General features: G+C 40.9%; 2 protein-coding genes across 3 annotated transcripts; both read right to left on the bottom strand.

The window, feature by feature from the left end:
* Positions 1-1,044: 1,044 nt before the first annotated feature.
* Positions 1,045-5,290, bottom strand: LOC145420568 (uncharacterized). The gene is made up of 4 exons (XM_080289893.1): positions 4,576-5,290; positions 4,175-4,504; positions 3,788-4,051; positions 1,045-2,863 (listed from the first exon to the last, which is right to left on the bottom strand). The coding sequence occupies exons 1-4, from the start codon at positions 4,589-4,591 to the stop codon at positions 2,748-2,750; spliced, it is 726 nt and encodes a 241-aa protein (XP_080146019.1). The 5' UTR covers positions 4,592-5,290; the 3' UTR covers positions 1,045-2,747.
* Positions 5,291-9,286: 3,996 nt separating this feature from the next.
* Positions 9,287-12,378, bottom strand: LOC113006489 (uncharacterized). 2 transcript variants are annotated; one of them, XM_080290090.1, is made up of 6 exons: positions 12,048-12,378; positions 11,647-11,976; positions 11,251-11,523; positions 10,198-10,290; positions 10,077-10,106; positions 9,287-9,664 (listed from the first exon to the last, which is right to left on the bottom strand). In XM_080290090.1, exons 1-5 carry the CDS (start codon positions 12,208-12,210, stop codon positions 10,078-10,080), a joined length of 888 nt encoding a protein of 295 aa, XP_080146216.1. In that variant the 5' UTR covers positions 12,211-12,378; the 3' UTR covers positions 9,287-9,664; position 10,077. The 2 variants fall into 2 exon arrangements, with proteins under 2 accessions (XP_080146216.1, XP_080146217.1); XM_080290091.1 differs by having other exon boundaries at positions 9,652-9,777.
* Positions 12,379-12,686: the final 308 nt, after the last annotated feature.

Below are 12,686 nucleotides of genomic sequence, written 5' to 3'. Positions count from 1 at the left end.
CTATCCTAAATGGGCGTTCTTAAAGTCAGCAAAGAGGCACAGAAAAGAAGACCAGACACCAGCGAGGGAGGATAAGAAGGACAGACGAACAACATTGTCATCCCCCATGTAGCCGGTGTATCAGAGAAACTCAGGAGAGTTTTCTCCAAGCATGACATCCCAGTGTATTTCAGACCCAGCAACACGCTCAGACAGAATCTGGTTCACCCGAAAGACAAAACGCCAAAACACAAACTTAACAATGTGGTGTATGCTGTACAGTGCAGCGAGGAATGCTCAGACCTCTACATTGGAGAGACCAAACAGCCACTTCACAAGCGCATGGCACAACACAGAAGAGCCACCTCCACAGGACAAGACTCAGCAGTCCATCTGCATCTTAAGGATAAAGGACACTCTTTGGAGGATGCCAATGTTCACATTTTGGACAGAGAGGACAGATGGTTTGAAAGAGGAGTGAAAGAAGCCATCTATGTCCACTGTGAGCGACCATCTTTGAACAGAGGCGGTGGTTTACGACACCAACTCTCTGCCATCTATAATCCAGTTTTGAGTTCCCTTTCCAGACGCCTTAACGCCCACTCACATCCTGGGCCATCTGACCTCAGGAATTCGTATGATAAGGTGGGACCAGGTTTCACAATGAACACACCCGAAACTCTGGCTGATTGGGACCCACACCCAGTTTCACACCTTGGCTCAGGCGATTAGAGGATCATCAGGGGGTCCTTTTGTCCCTCTGTGGGGGGTTACTCCCACTAGGTTTATATCTGGGACTCTCCACCATTTGACCTTAGAACTGAAGAAGCTTCTCGGATGAGAGGTGAAACGTCTTCAAGCAACTTAAAGAAGTCCAGACGCTTTTCTTTGCAAGCTCCTTTGACTACGATGACCTGGATGACTGAGAACCTTCACAGACATCAAAGCTGAATGTTTTTGGAAGTAGTTTTTAGTTTTAGCTATTTTAGGGGGATATCTGTGTGTGCAGGTGACTATTACTGTGCATAATTATTAGGCAACTTAACAAAAAACAAATATATACACTCATTTCAATTATTTATTTTTACCAGTGAAACCAATATAACATCTCCACATTCACAAATATACATTTCTGACATTCAAAAACAAAACAAAAACAAATCAGCGACCAATATAGCCACCTTTCTTTGCAAGGACACTCAAAAGCCTGCCATCCATGGATTCTGTCAGTGTTTTGATCTGTTCACCATCAACATTGCGTGCAGCAGCAGCCACAGCCTCCCAGACACTGTTCAGAGAGGTGTACTGTTTTCCCTCCTTGTAAATCTCACATTTGATGATGGACCACAGGTTCTCAATGGGGTTCAGATCAGGTGAACAAGGAGGCCATGTCATTAGTTTTTCTTCTTTTATACCCTTTCTTGCCAGCCACGCTGTGGAGTACTTGGACGCGTGTGATGGAGCATTGTCCTGCATGAAAATCATGTTTTTCTTGAAGGATGCAGACTTCTTCCTGTACCACTGCTTGAAGAAGGTATCTTCCAGAAACTGGCAGTAGGACTGGGAGTTGAGCTTGACTCCATCCTCAACCCGAAAAGGCCCCACAAGCTCATCTTTGATGATACCAGCCCAAACCAGTACTCCACCTCCACCTTGCTGGCGTCTGAGTCGGACTGGAGCTCTCTGCCCTTTACCAATCCAGCCACGGGCCCATCCATCTGGCCCATCAAGACTCACTCTCATTTCATCAGTCCATAAAACCTTAGAAAAACCAGTCTTGAGATATTTCTTGGCCCAGTCTTGACGTTTCAGCTTGTGTGTCTTGTTCAGTGGTGGTCGTCTTTCAGCCTTTCTTACCTTGGCCATGTCTGAGTATTGCACACCTTGTGCTTTTGGGCACTCCAGTGATGTTGCAGCTCTGAAATATGGCCAAACTGGTGGCAAGTGGCATCTTGGCAGCTGCACGCTTGACTTTTCTCAGTTCATGGGCAGTTATTTTGCGCCTTGGTTTTTCCACACGCTTCTTGCGACCCTGTTGACTATTTTGAAAGAAACGCTTGATTGTTCGATGATCACGCTTCAGAAGCTTTGCAATTTTGAGACTGCTGCATCCCTCTGCAAGATATCTCACTATTTTTGACTTTTCTGAGCCTGTCAACTCCTTCTTTTGACCCATTTTGCCAAAGGAAAGGATGTTGCCTAATAATTATGCACACCTGATATAGGGTGTTGATGTCATTAGACCACACCCCTTCTCATTACAGAGATGCACATCACCTAATATGCTTAATTGGTAGTAGGCTTTCGAGCCTATACAGCTTGGAGTAAGACAACATGCATGAAGAGGATGATGTGGACAAAATACTCATTTGCCTAATAATTCTGCACTCCCTGTATGTCTTGTATTACAAAATAATATGGAGACAAACACACTGAGATGCATCGTTCATTTCAGTTAGGCCTGTATAACAAAGAGAAGCACAGAATCTTAACATTTTCCATCACATTACTGAAGTCTGACAGACGCAGAAGGATCAGTCAGTGTCCATCAGATCTTCTACTTCCATATTTCACTGTCGAAATTTTCATCATTACATACCTGTGACATACAGCATGATGACAAACTCATTCACTCTCTGGATATTAGATTTCAACATGATATAGCTTTTGTGATCTTTGGGCATCAATGTAGCACAAACTAAGAGTGATAAACTGTAAAGACATCCATGACATTACATTAACACCATTAAATAAATCACATTTTGTGCCTAAACTATAATGAACATGAGCATTGAATAAATAGAAGAATTTAACATGAAAACTGAACCCGTTATGAGTGTTGCTACACCCACAGCCACAATGATGAACCTCCACCAGCACCAGCCTGGAAAGAAAATAAAAAAAACCACATTAAAATACTTTAAATATAGTTTTCTGTTCTTTTTTCAACAAAAGCCCCCTCAACAATCAAACAATCATGAACCTGACTTCTCTTTTTGCTTCTGCCCCCATTACAACCTCTCTGCAGGATATTCCTCAAAGTGTATAAATGCAAATGACATCTTAAAACCACACAGAATAGTTTAATAGTCGTAACAGATGAAGTTATTGAAAGCGCTGAATTTTATGAATACAGGTTTACTTACTTTTGAATTCTCTGTAGTATTTAATGCTCCGTGTGGTTCTTAGTTTGTTTGTACTTGGGTAACATTTGTTCAAGTAGCTTGAGTCTCAAGTCTGTTTTGAGGTTATTTGGTTTAGTCTTTTGTTCTTTTTCCTTCCCTTCTCTGTCAAGTTCGTATGTTAGTCATTGTCTCAGTACTTAGTGTCCGCCATGATATGTTGAGCTAATCTCTATTGTTTTTTAGATTGTGTTTAGTTTTTTTGCTCAGACATCACACTCTCCCCATTGAATCCATTATGACAGAACAATGTGAGCAAATATTAGATCAGCAGCCTTCAACCCCTCAGAAGTGATAAAGAGAGTCATTTTTTGTGTGGTGGTGCCTCGGGAAGAAGAGCTGCTGGGGTCTAGCGAGGAGTACGAACAGTTAGTAGCACTTAAGTCACACGGCCTGATTTCAGGGATTCAATAGCTATTAGATTCCCTGCCTGCTCATAAGGAACACAAGACTAGTGTTTCTCTATCATGATAACGTAAGCCTGATTAAACACAGAACAGTGCTGCTATTTTGTCTTTTGAGGACACTCTCAAAGTAAAAATCTGTAAATGAAATCTTAAAATCACATAGAACAGTTTACATTTCATAACAGATGAAGTTACTGTAAGAACTAATTGCATTCTCACCTATTTCCTGGTCAAAAGATTGAATCCTGAAGATAAACTCCTGCACGTCTCCACCATGTGTCACTTGGCACTTCAACATCTCAGAACTCTTGGATGTGTAAATGTGATCAAATCTTGTAAAGATCACACTGGCTGAGCAGGCAGACTGTGACATCCTCAGGTCTTTGTTACCATAGAGCCACTTCACAGTGTAGTATTTGCATTTTTTATATGTGGACACAGAGCAGTTTAATGTCACTGTGTCATCATCCTTATGTTCAGTTACTGTTAAAGAAAAGAAAAGAGAACAAGAATAACATTTACAGTAATCATCACTGTAATTATAGTTATTGTAATGTTTCAGATTGATGTTTTAACAATTTGAAAACATTATGATGAAATACTCACGGTTAACAACAGACAGCTCAGCTACAGAGTCTGAACCTTCTTTTTGTCCTGATTTGTTGAACCTTCTGCAGGTGTACTGACCAACATCCTCAGCTGTGAGCTTCTTTATAACCAGAGAACATTTTGCTGTAACACTCAGTCTGTCTGATTTATTTTTGGCCTCTTGGTGAATCTCCCCGTGTTCAAACAGTGTTATTGTCGCTGTGTATGATTTACCGAAGAGCCAGGTAGTTCTGTCACATTTATCTTGATCATCTGTCACATTTTCACATGACAAAGTGACCTCACCTTCATCCCTGATAATAAATTCAGAGTCTTCAACTGCTGCTGCTGTGAAGATAAAATCAAATCAATTGTGTAAACTTTTCTAATTTCATTTATAAATGTATTTGTATTCTTACCTGTTACTTGCAGCATTAGTAAAACTGATGAAAAGACTTTAATTGTCACGGATTGCCGGGGCAAGCCGTGTGGAATTGTAGAAAGGGACCAAAAGGCGGCAGCTCTGGTGCAGGTGAGTGTTTATTCACAGAGGTGGGTAAGTACAAACAACGGTGGCGACAAAACATGAAACTGGAAACCTAAACTGGGTAAACTAATAAGACAAACCAGAAACGAGGATGCAGGGAGGTCCGGAGAAATACATACGGGAAGACGCAGGGAGACCGAGGGGAAACAACACAGACGAACCAGCAATTACTATGACAGAAGACACAACTTAAATACACTCAGAGAACACAGGGAGATTACATACAGGTGGGAACACAGCTGGGAGTGATCACGTGACGAGAGTAGGGAGACAAACTGAAACACTCACATAAGACGCAGACCTTCACAATAAAACAGGAAACACATACACGCAATGACATAACACACCAACTTAACACAGACTGGGGGACACAGAACATAGGAACATGAACCATGAAACAGAAGAGCATAAACACCCAAGATAACCAAAACCACAGAATACTAATAAACTAAACAAACACGGAGTCGCAGACTCCGGATCATGACATTAATCCATTTGAACTGAGTCGTCATTGTCTGTCTTTCTCCTTCCTGCTTTTCACAAAAATGACAGTCACAGTCTCTGAAACAGAGCTTCATGTAGAGGCTGTTCTGACTTCCTGTGGTTATCATCTCACCACCTTCATAGCATTCTGTTGTTTCTAATATCTACATGAACTAAAGAAAATTAGAGGTCAAAGGTCACACCAGACTGTCAAAAACCCTGCAAATTTAAAATGAGTGTGTAGCTTATTTGTGACGTGTTTGATGCCTTAAAAAAGGAGAAGATGATGAATGCAATTGTGTAAATACTTACTGCTCTTTTTTTTCCTGAGAACTGAAGGGGAAGTGTTTTGGTGAGAATGTGGGCACAACAGCAGCAGAGCTCTGATGGTGTTAACCTCTAATGATGGCCAAACATCTGTGAGAAACACAGATCTGCCACAAACTGGATGTCCTCTAGACATTTTAAAAGTACACCAAGAGATAATTTGCATTTGCTTTGAATTTTACCAGTATTTGTATATTTGCTGATTTTTTTTTCTTTTACAGATGAATTTGAGTGGATTTCTGATTTCAAACTAATATACAGCACAGCTTAAAATAAGCTGTTTGACAGAGTGAAAGTCTACAATCAACAAAAGTGAAACTGATAATATGATGATAATGAAAGTTGTAACAGTGTTAGCACACAATGTCCAAAAACAAAGTAGAAGTTTGTTTATTTTAATAAAACACTAAGTCCATATATGTGAATTAGCAAAAGTCATGACACCAAAGCAAGAGCAGTACTCACTCACAAGAGCAGGGCATAGAAGAGCATTTGTCTAGTTGGCCGACACACTTTTGACCGATGGGTCAATGAAAATCCTCTGCACACTGGCCCCACACACACTGACAGCAGCCCATTTGTTAATTTTCATTAGCCACAAAGGATTAGCACACTGAGTGTGTGACTGAACTGGTTTCCCACCATTTTGAAACACTCAGGTTAGTGTTGAGGAACAAAAATGAACTGTCAGAGCATGATGTGTACTTGAAAAAGAAGTAGTGGTAAAGGGATGTGGAAATGTTAAAGCACTAGCTGTACATCAACTTCAAATAACGCCTTTAACAATAAGTGTGTGTGTGTCGGGGGGTGGGGGAGGAGGCATTTTCCTATATGGTTATTTCACACTCACGGGGGTCTTGTGGTTCACTTTGGCTTCATCCTTGCTGCTTGTTCAGGGCGGCATAGGAGAGGGGGTCAATGTGTGCACATGTCCTTGTCTTTCTGTGTGCCACTAGTGGGTGTGTGACAGTGAATGAATGAATGTTGTGTGTGTTTGTGTGCGCATGGCTAGTCGTTGGTCTTAGGCTTGCTGGACCTTGGCCCAGGTGGGACATGGTCACCGCTTGGCGCTGGATGCTTTTGCCCCTCCCTGGGATGCAGATGCGTGTTGGTGGGGTGCATGGCTGTTGGTATGCTTCCTTGGTGGCTTGGGTTGGCCTGGACTTCGCCCTTGTCGGGGGCAGGTTTGTGCTGGGTGGTCCTGGGACCCCACTCTTGACTCATATCTGGGGCCTCCATTCTTCTCCTGCTGGAATGGGATCATGGATGTCCCTGGGATGTGTGGCCTCAGATCTTTGTTACTCTTGGGGGCTGTGGATGGCATGTTTGTCCTGGTTCCATCTCTTTCTGCTTCCAGGCTTCTGAGGGGCATCGCCGCAGCTTCCTGTCCTCATTATCATGTACATTTGTGACAAGGAAGCAGGAATTCTCTCTCTCTCACTCACACTCTACAGGAAGAATTTTGATTAATGTATTTGTGTATTTTCTCATTTTTTGTGTTCCAGTTGCTGTATGTGTGGATTTTTTTTGTCTCTGACAGATACAGCAGTTGTATATGTTGTGCATTTCTATTTGTTTCTATTCCACATAATGTAATATCTGAAATAACACAAAAAGATTAAATAAAGGTATAAAAAATGTTTGGCACCACCATGCATTTAGATCACAATTTAAAGCACATGGCACGATGGTGCCATGTGCTGGAGCCACTTGGGGGGCAGAGTCAAGGTTTTGATCCAAACAAAGATAAAACCTAGAATTTCACTGAGAAGATTTATCCATTTCATTCCCAGTGCAGTACATTATAGCTGGGGACTTCAGCCATGCCGACTTAAGGTCAGTATTTCCCAGATTTGAAGAGCATATTAAATGTGCAACAAGGGGGGAAAACACACTGGATAAAGCCTACGGCAACATCCAAAAAGGCTACAGAGCAACCCCTCTACCACATCTAGGTTTGTCAGACCACATGTGCATGCTGCTAATCCCTGCATACACTCCTGTTAGGAGGAGAGCCTCCCCAGCCACAAAGACTGTGAAAACCCTGTCAGAAGGTGCATCACATGCACACACAACATCAGTGCGCTCATATATTAACTTCTGTGTCAACAGTGCCACTGCGGATAAACGTTTCCAGGTGTATTCCAACCAGAAACCCTGGATGACTAAAGAGATCCAGGTCCTGCTGAAGCAACGTGATGTTGCTTTCAGATCCGTTGATGGTATGCAGTACAGTGCAGCCAGATCTGACCTGAAAAAAAAAAAGGTATCAGAAAGGCCAAGGCAGCATACAAGTGGAGGATTGAAGACCACTTCAGCAACAACAACTTACAACAAGTATGGCAGGGAGTTCAGCACTTAACCAACTACAAACCTGGCAGTACCACGTTGACTGAGGGCAATGTGGCACTTGCAGAGGAGCTGAACCACTTCTTCACATGCCTTGAGGTGAAGGTACCAGAGGCAGCAGCAGCTAAAACATCGGACAGCAGCAGCAGCCCAAGCCTCATGGTGCAGGATTATGGTGGTGGTGCGCACACTGAGGTCAGTGAACCCCAGGAAGGCCGCCGGTCAAGATGGGGTGACCGGAAGGTTTCCAAAAGAATATGCAGACCAGCTGGCCCAGGTCTTCACTAAGATCTTCAATGTTTCACTGTCTCAGTCCTGCATCTCGCTAAAGTCGGCCACAATTGTCCCACTGCCAAAGAGAACCAACATTAGCAGCCTCAATGTGACATTGCAACTGGTCCAACAACACATCATGTCCTGCCTGCCACCCACACTTGACCCGCTCCAGTTTGCATACAGAGCTAACAGATCAACTGAAGATGCCATTCCTACAATGCTCCACACCTCCATCTCTGACCTGGAACAACAGGGTGTTACGCCAGGCTGCTCTTTGTTGACTTTAGCTCTGCTTTCAATACGATACTCACAGACAGACTGATAGTTAAACTGCTGGATATCGGACTTCCTTCTACTACCGGCCGCTGGATCGGAGACTTCCTGTCAGACCGTGTACAGAGAGTTAAAGTGGGGCCTCATCCTTCCTCAGCCCTCAGCCTTAACACTGAAGGAGGAAGTCTGTGCTGCAGCCTGTCAGCATCAATGGGGAGTGTGTGGACATAGAGTCAGACCTCCAATGGAGCTAAAACACCTCGGTGGTTTTAAAGAAGGCCTAACAGTTTCTCCACTTTCTGAGAATCCTCAGAACAATGGACCTGAAGAGGGAGCTGCTGCTCGTCTTCTACCGCTGCTCCATTGACAGTGTACTTACATACTGCATCTCTGTATGGTTCTCCAGCTGCACCACCGCACACAAAAAGGCACTTCAGAGGGTCATTAATATGGCCCCAAAAATAATTGGACATCCTTCCCTCTCTGAAGGACCTGTACAGCACTCGCTGTCTCAATAACTATAATAATACTTTATAATTATGCAAATATTTATATATACAAAGTGCAACAATAATTAATGTGCAATAATAACAGTGTGCAATACACATACACTTATTCATAATTTTATTACTATTATTACTATTAACACTTATTAATTTAAGTTACTATATCGTGTTGTGTTGTACGTTTTTCCCAAGGTTATAAATGTCCAGTTACTTCAGTCTGGTGCACGTAATCTCGAAATCCCATCTTGTGCGGCTGGAAAGGCTGCCTTCCAGAATGATTGGTCGCTGCTTTGTCGACCCCAGTCAAACCCAGAAATCACTGACACAAGTTTGTTCTGTTAATTTGAAATAAATCAGTCTTCACAAACAGATTTTCTGAGGTTTTTTATTTGCCGTTGCAAAGACAAACAACAACACAGAGTACAGCAGCAGTCTGTATTTCTTTAGATTAAGAATAAAAACAAGAATCGAATCATTTATAGAAACGCCTTATCTACCTGCCACAGTCACAGAATACAATCAGAACATTACATGCAGCTGAGTATGTCTTGTATTACAAAATAATATGGAGACAAACACACTGAGATGCATCGTTCATTTCAGTTAGGCCTGTATAACAAAGAGAAGCACAGAATCTTAACATTTTCCATCACATTACTGAAGTCTGACAGACGCAGAAGGATCAGTCAGTGTCCATCAGATCTTCTACTTCCATATTTCACTGTCGAAATTTTCATCATTACATACCTGTGACATACAGCATGATGACAAACTCATTCACTCTCTGGATATTAGATTTCAACATGATATAGCTTTTGTGATCTTTGGGCATCAATGTAGCACAAACTAAAAGTGATAAACTGTAAAGACATCCATGACATTACATTAACACCATTAGGCACAAAATGTGATTTATTTAAACTATAATGAACATGAGCATTGAATAAATAGAAGAATTCAACATGAAAACTGAACCTGAAGCTTCAGTTTGCTCTTTTTTTATATTATCTTTCCTATATGGAAATTTAAACATGCAGATGCATTTTGGTTTTCCACTGAAAATGTGATTTACAAATATTAGAGCTGTAAACATTTTTCAGAGATAAAAAGACAGAAAACACATTCTGAGTTTGTTTAGCTCAATGCAACAAAAACTCACCTCATTTTGATACGGCTGAACTTTTATTCCCTTAAAAAGACAAGAGAAGGAAACAAACTTAGCTTTCACAGAGAATATCCAGGTTTATCAAATCTTCCCATTTAAATGTGAATGTTCTCACCTGCCGATCTTGTCCAAATGTGGATGACCACAGCAGCTGTTATGAGTGTTGCTACACCCACAGCCACAATGATGAACCTCCACCAGCACCAGCCTGGAAAGAAAATAAAAAACACATTAAAATACTTTAAATATAGTTTTCTGTTCTTTTCTCAACAAAAGCCCCCTCAACAATCAAATGGAAGATTCTGGTTATGTTTAGATAAAATCTATGTTGCTGTAGATCTATAACATCATGAACCTGACTTCTCTTTTTGCTTCTGCCCCCATTACAACCTCTCTGCAGGATATTCCTCAAAGTGTATAAATGCAAATGACATCTTAAAACCACACAGAATAGTTTAATAGTCGTAACAGATGAAGTTATTGAAAGCGCTGAATTTTATGAATACAGGTTTACTTACTTTTGAATTCTCTGTAGTATTTAATGCTCCGTGTGGTTCTTAGTTTGTTTGTACTTGGGTAACATTTGTTCAAGTAGCTTGAGTCTCAAGTCTGTTTTGAGGTTATTTGGTTTAGTCTTTTGTTCTTTTTCCTTCCCTTCTCTGTCAAGTTCGTATGTTAGTCATTGTCTCAGTACTTAGTGTCCGCCATGATATGTTGAGCTAATCTCTATTGTTTTTTAGATTGTGTTTAGTTTTTTTGCTCAGACATCACACTCTCCCCATTGAATCCATTATGACAGAACAATGTGAGCAAATATTAGATCAGCAGCCTTCAACCCCTCAGAAGTGATAAAGAGAGTCATTTTTTGTGTGGTGGTGCCTCGGGAAGAAGAGCTGCTGGGGTCTAGCGAGGAGTACGAACAGTTAGTAGCACTTAAGTCACACGGCCTGATTTCAGGGATTCAATAGCTATTAGATTCCCTGCCTGCTCATAAGGAACACAAGACTAGTGTTTCTCTATCATGATAACGTAAGCCTGATTAAACACAGAACAGTGCTGCTATTTTGTCTTTTGAGGACACTCTCAAAGTAAAAAAAAGTAAATGAAACCTTAAAACACACAAAATAGTTTACTTTTTATAACAGATAAAGTTATTGTATGAACTGACTTGCATTCTCATGTGTTTCTTGATCAAATGATAGAATCCTGAAGATAAACTCCTGCACGTCTCCACCATGTGTCACTTGGCACTTCAACATCTCAGAACTCTTGGATGTGTAAATGTGATCAAATCTTGTAAAGATCACACTGGCTGAGCAGGCAGATTGTGACATCCTCAGGTCTTTGTTACCATAGAGCCACTTCACAGTGTATTTACATTTTTTATATGTGGACACAGAGCAGTTTAATGTCACTGTGTCATCATCCTTATGTTCAGTTACTGTTAAAGAAAAGAAAAGAGAACAAGAATAACATTTACAGTAATCATCACTGTAATTATAGTTATTGTAATGTTTCAGTTTGATGTTCTAACAATTTGAAAACATTATGATGAAATACTCACTGTTAACAACAGACAGCTCAGCTACAGAGTCTGAACCTTCTTTTTGTCCTGATTTGTTGAACCTTCTGCAGGTGTACTGACCAACATCCTCAGCTGTGAGCTTCTTTATAACCAGAGAACATTTTGCTGTAACACTCAGTCTGTCTGATTTATTTTTGGCCTCTTGGTGAATCTCCCCGTGTTCAAACAGTGTTATTGTCGCTGTGTTTGATTTACTGAAGAGCCAGTGAGTTCTGTCACATTTATCTTGATCATCTGTCACATTTTCACATGACAAAGTGACCTCACCTTCATCCCTGATAATAAATTCAGAGTCTTCAACTGCTGCTGCTGTGAAGATAAAATCAAATCAATTGTGTAAACTTTTCTAATTTCATTTATAAATGTATTTGTATTCTTACCTGTTACTTGCAGCATTAGTAAAACTGATGAAAAGACTTTAATCCATTTGAACTGAGCCGTCATTGTCTGTCTTTCTCCTTCCTGCTTTTCACAAAAATGACAGTCACAGTCTCTGAAACAGAGCTTCATGTAGAGGCTGTGCTGACTTCCTGTGGTTATCATCTCACCACCTCACTGTAACTGTTCATAAAAATATAGAGAGTCCTTACTTTGACAATTTCAATTCTTAATCTTCTGTTGTTTATAATCAGCATCTGAAGCAAACAATATTACAGAGGTCAGCGGTCACACCAGGCTGTCAATGACTCTGTAAATTTAAAATGAATAACTAACCACAGCCAAACAGTGCATTTGTCACAGTGATGTATTTGGTGCCTTAAAAAAGAGAAGATGATGAATGCGATTGTGTAAATACTTGTAGCTCTTATTACTTTTTCACCAGGATATGTTCTTATTTCGTTTTCAGAATTTATGCTGAGGAAGAGAAAACTTCAACAGAAATTGGCTGTTGATGTCTAAGAGTAGTCATGAAGTTAAGATGGCATTTCTTTGCTGTGACACATGTTTGTTCCTCATTGCATTATTTTCTTCTGAGAAATGAAGGGGAAGTGTTTTGGTGAGAATGTGGGTACAGCAAC

The sequence above is a fragment of the Astatotilapia calliptera genome, chromosome 15, assembly GCF_964374335.1.
Source record: "Astatotilapia calliptera chromosome 15, fAstCal68.1, whole genome shotgun sequence".
In the NCBI taxonomy this organism is placed as follows: domain Eukaryota; kingdom Metazoa; phylum Chordata; class Actinopteri; order Cichliformes; family Cichlidae; genus Astatotilapia; species Astatotilapia calliptera.
This window is presented reverse-complemented; position numbering and strand designations above follow the sequence as displayed.

Bases quoted from the DNA above. Each gene is read 5' to 3' on its own strand.
- LOC145420568 (XM_080289893.1), bottom strand. The intron at 4,052-4,174 runs GTGAGTATTTCA...TTTCTTTAACAG, and splicing joins TGAGCTGTCTGTTGTTAACC to TAACTGAACATAAGGATGAT. The intron at 2,864-3,787 runs GTGAGAATGCAA...TTTTCTTTCCAG, and splicing joins ATCTTTTGACCAGGAAATAG to GCTGGTGCTGGTGGAGGTTC.
- LOC113006489 (XM_080290090.1), bottom strand. From the start codon at position 12,210: ATGATAACCACAGGAAGTCAGCACAGCCTCTACATGAAGCTCTGTTTC. The intron at 10,291-11,250 runs GTCAGTTCATAC...TTTTCTTTCCAG, and splicing joins AGAAACACATGAGAATGCAA to GCTGGTGCTGGTGGAGGTTC. The intron at 10,107-10,197 runs GTGAGAACATTC...TGTCTTTTTAAG, and splicing joins CATTTGGACAAGATCGGCAG to GGAATAAAAGTTCAGCCGTA.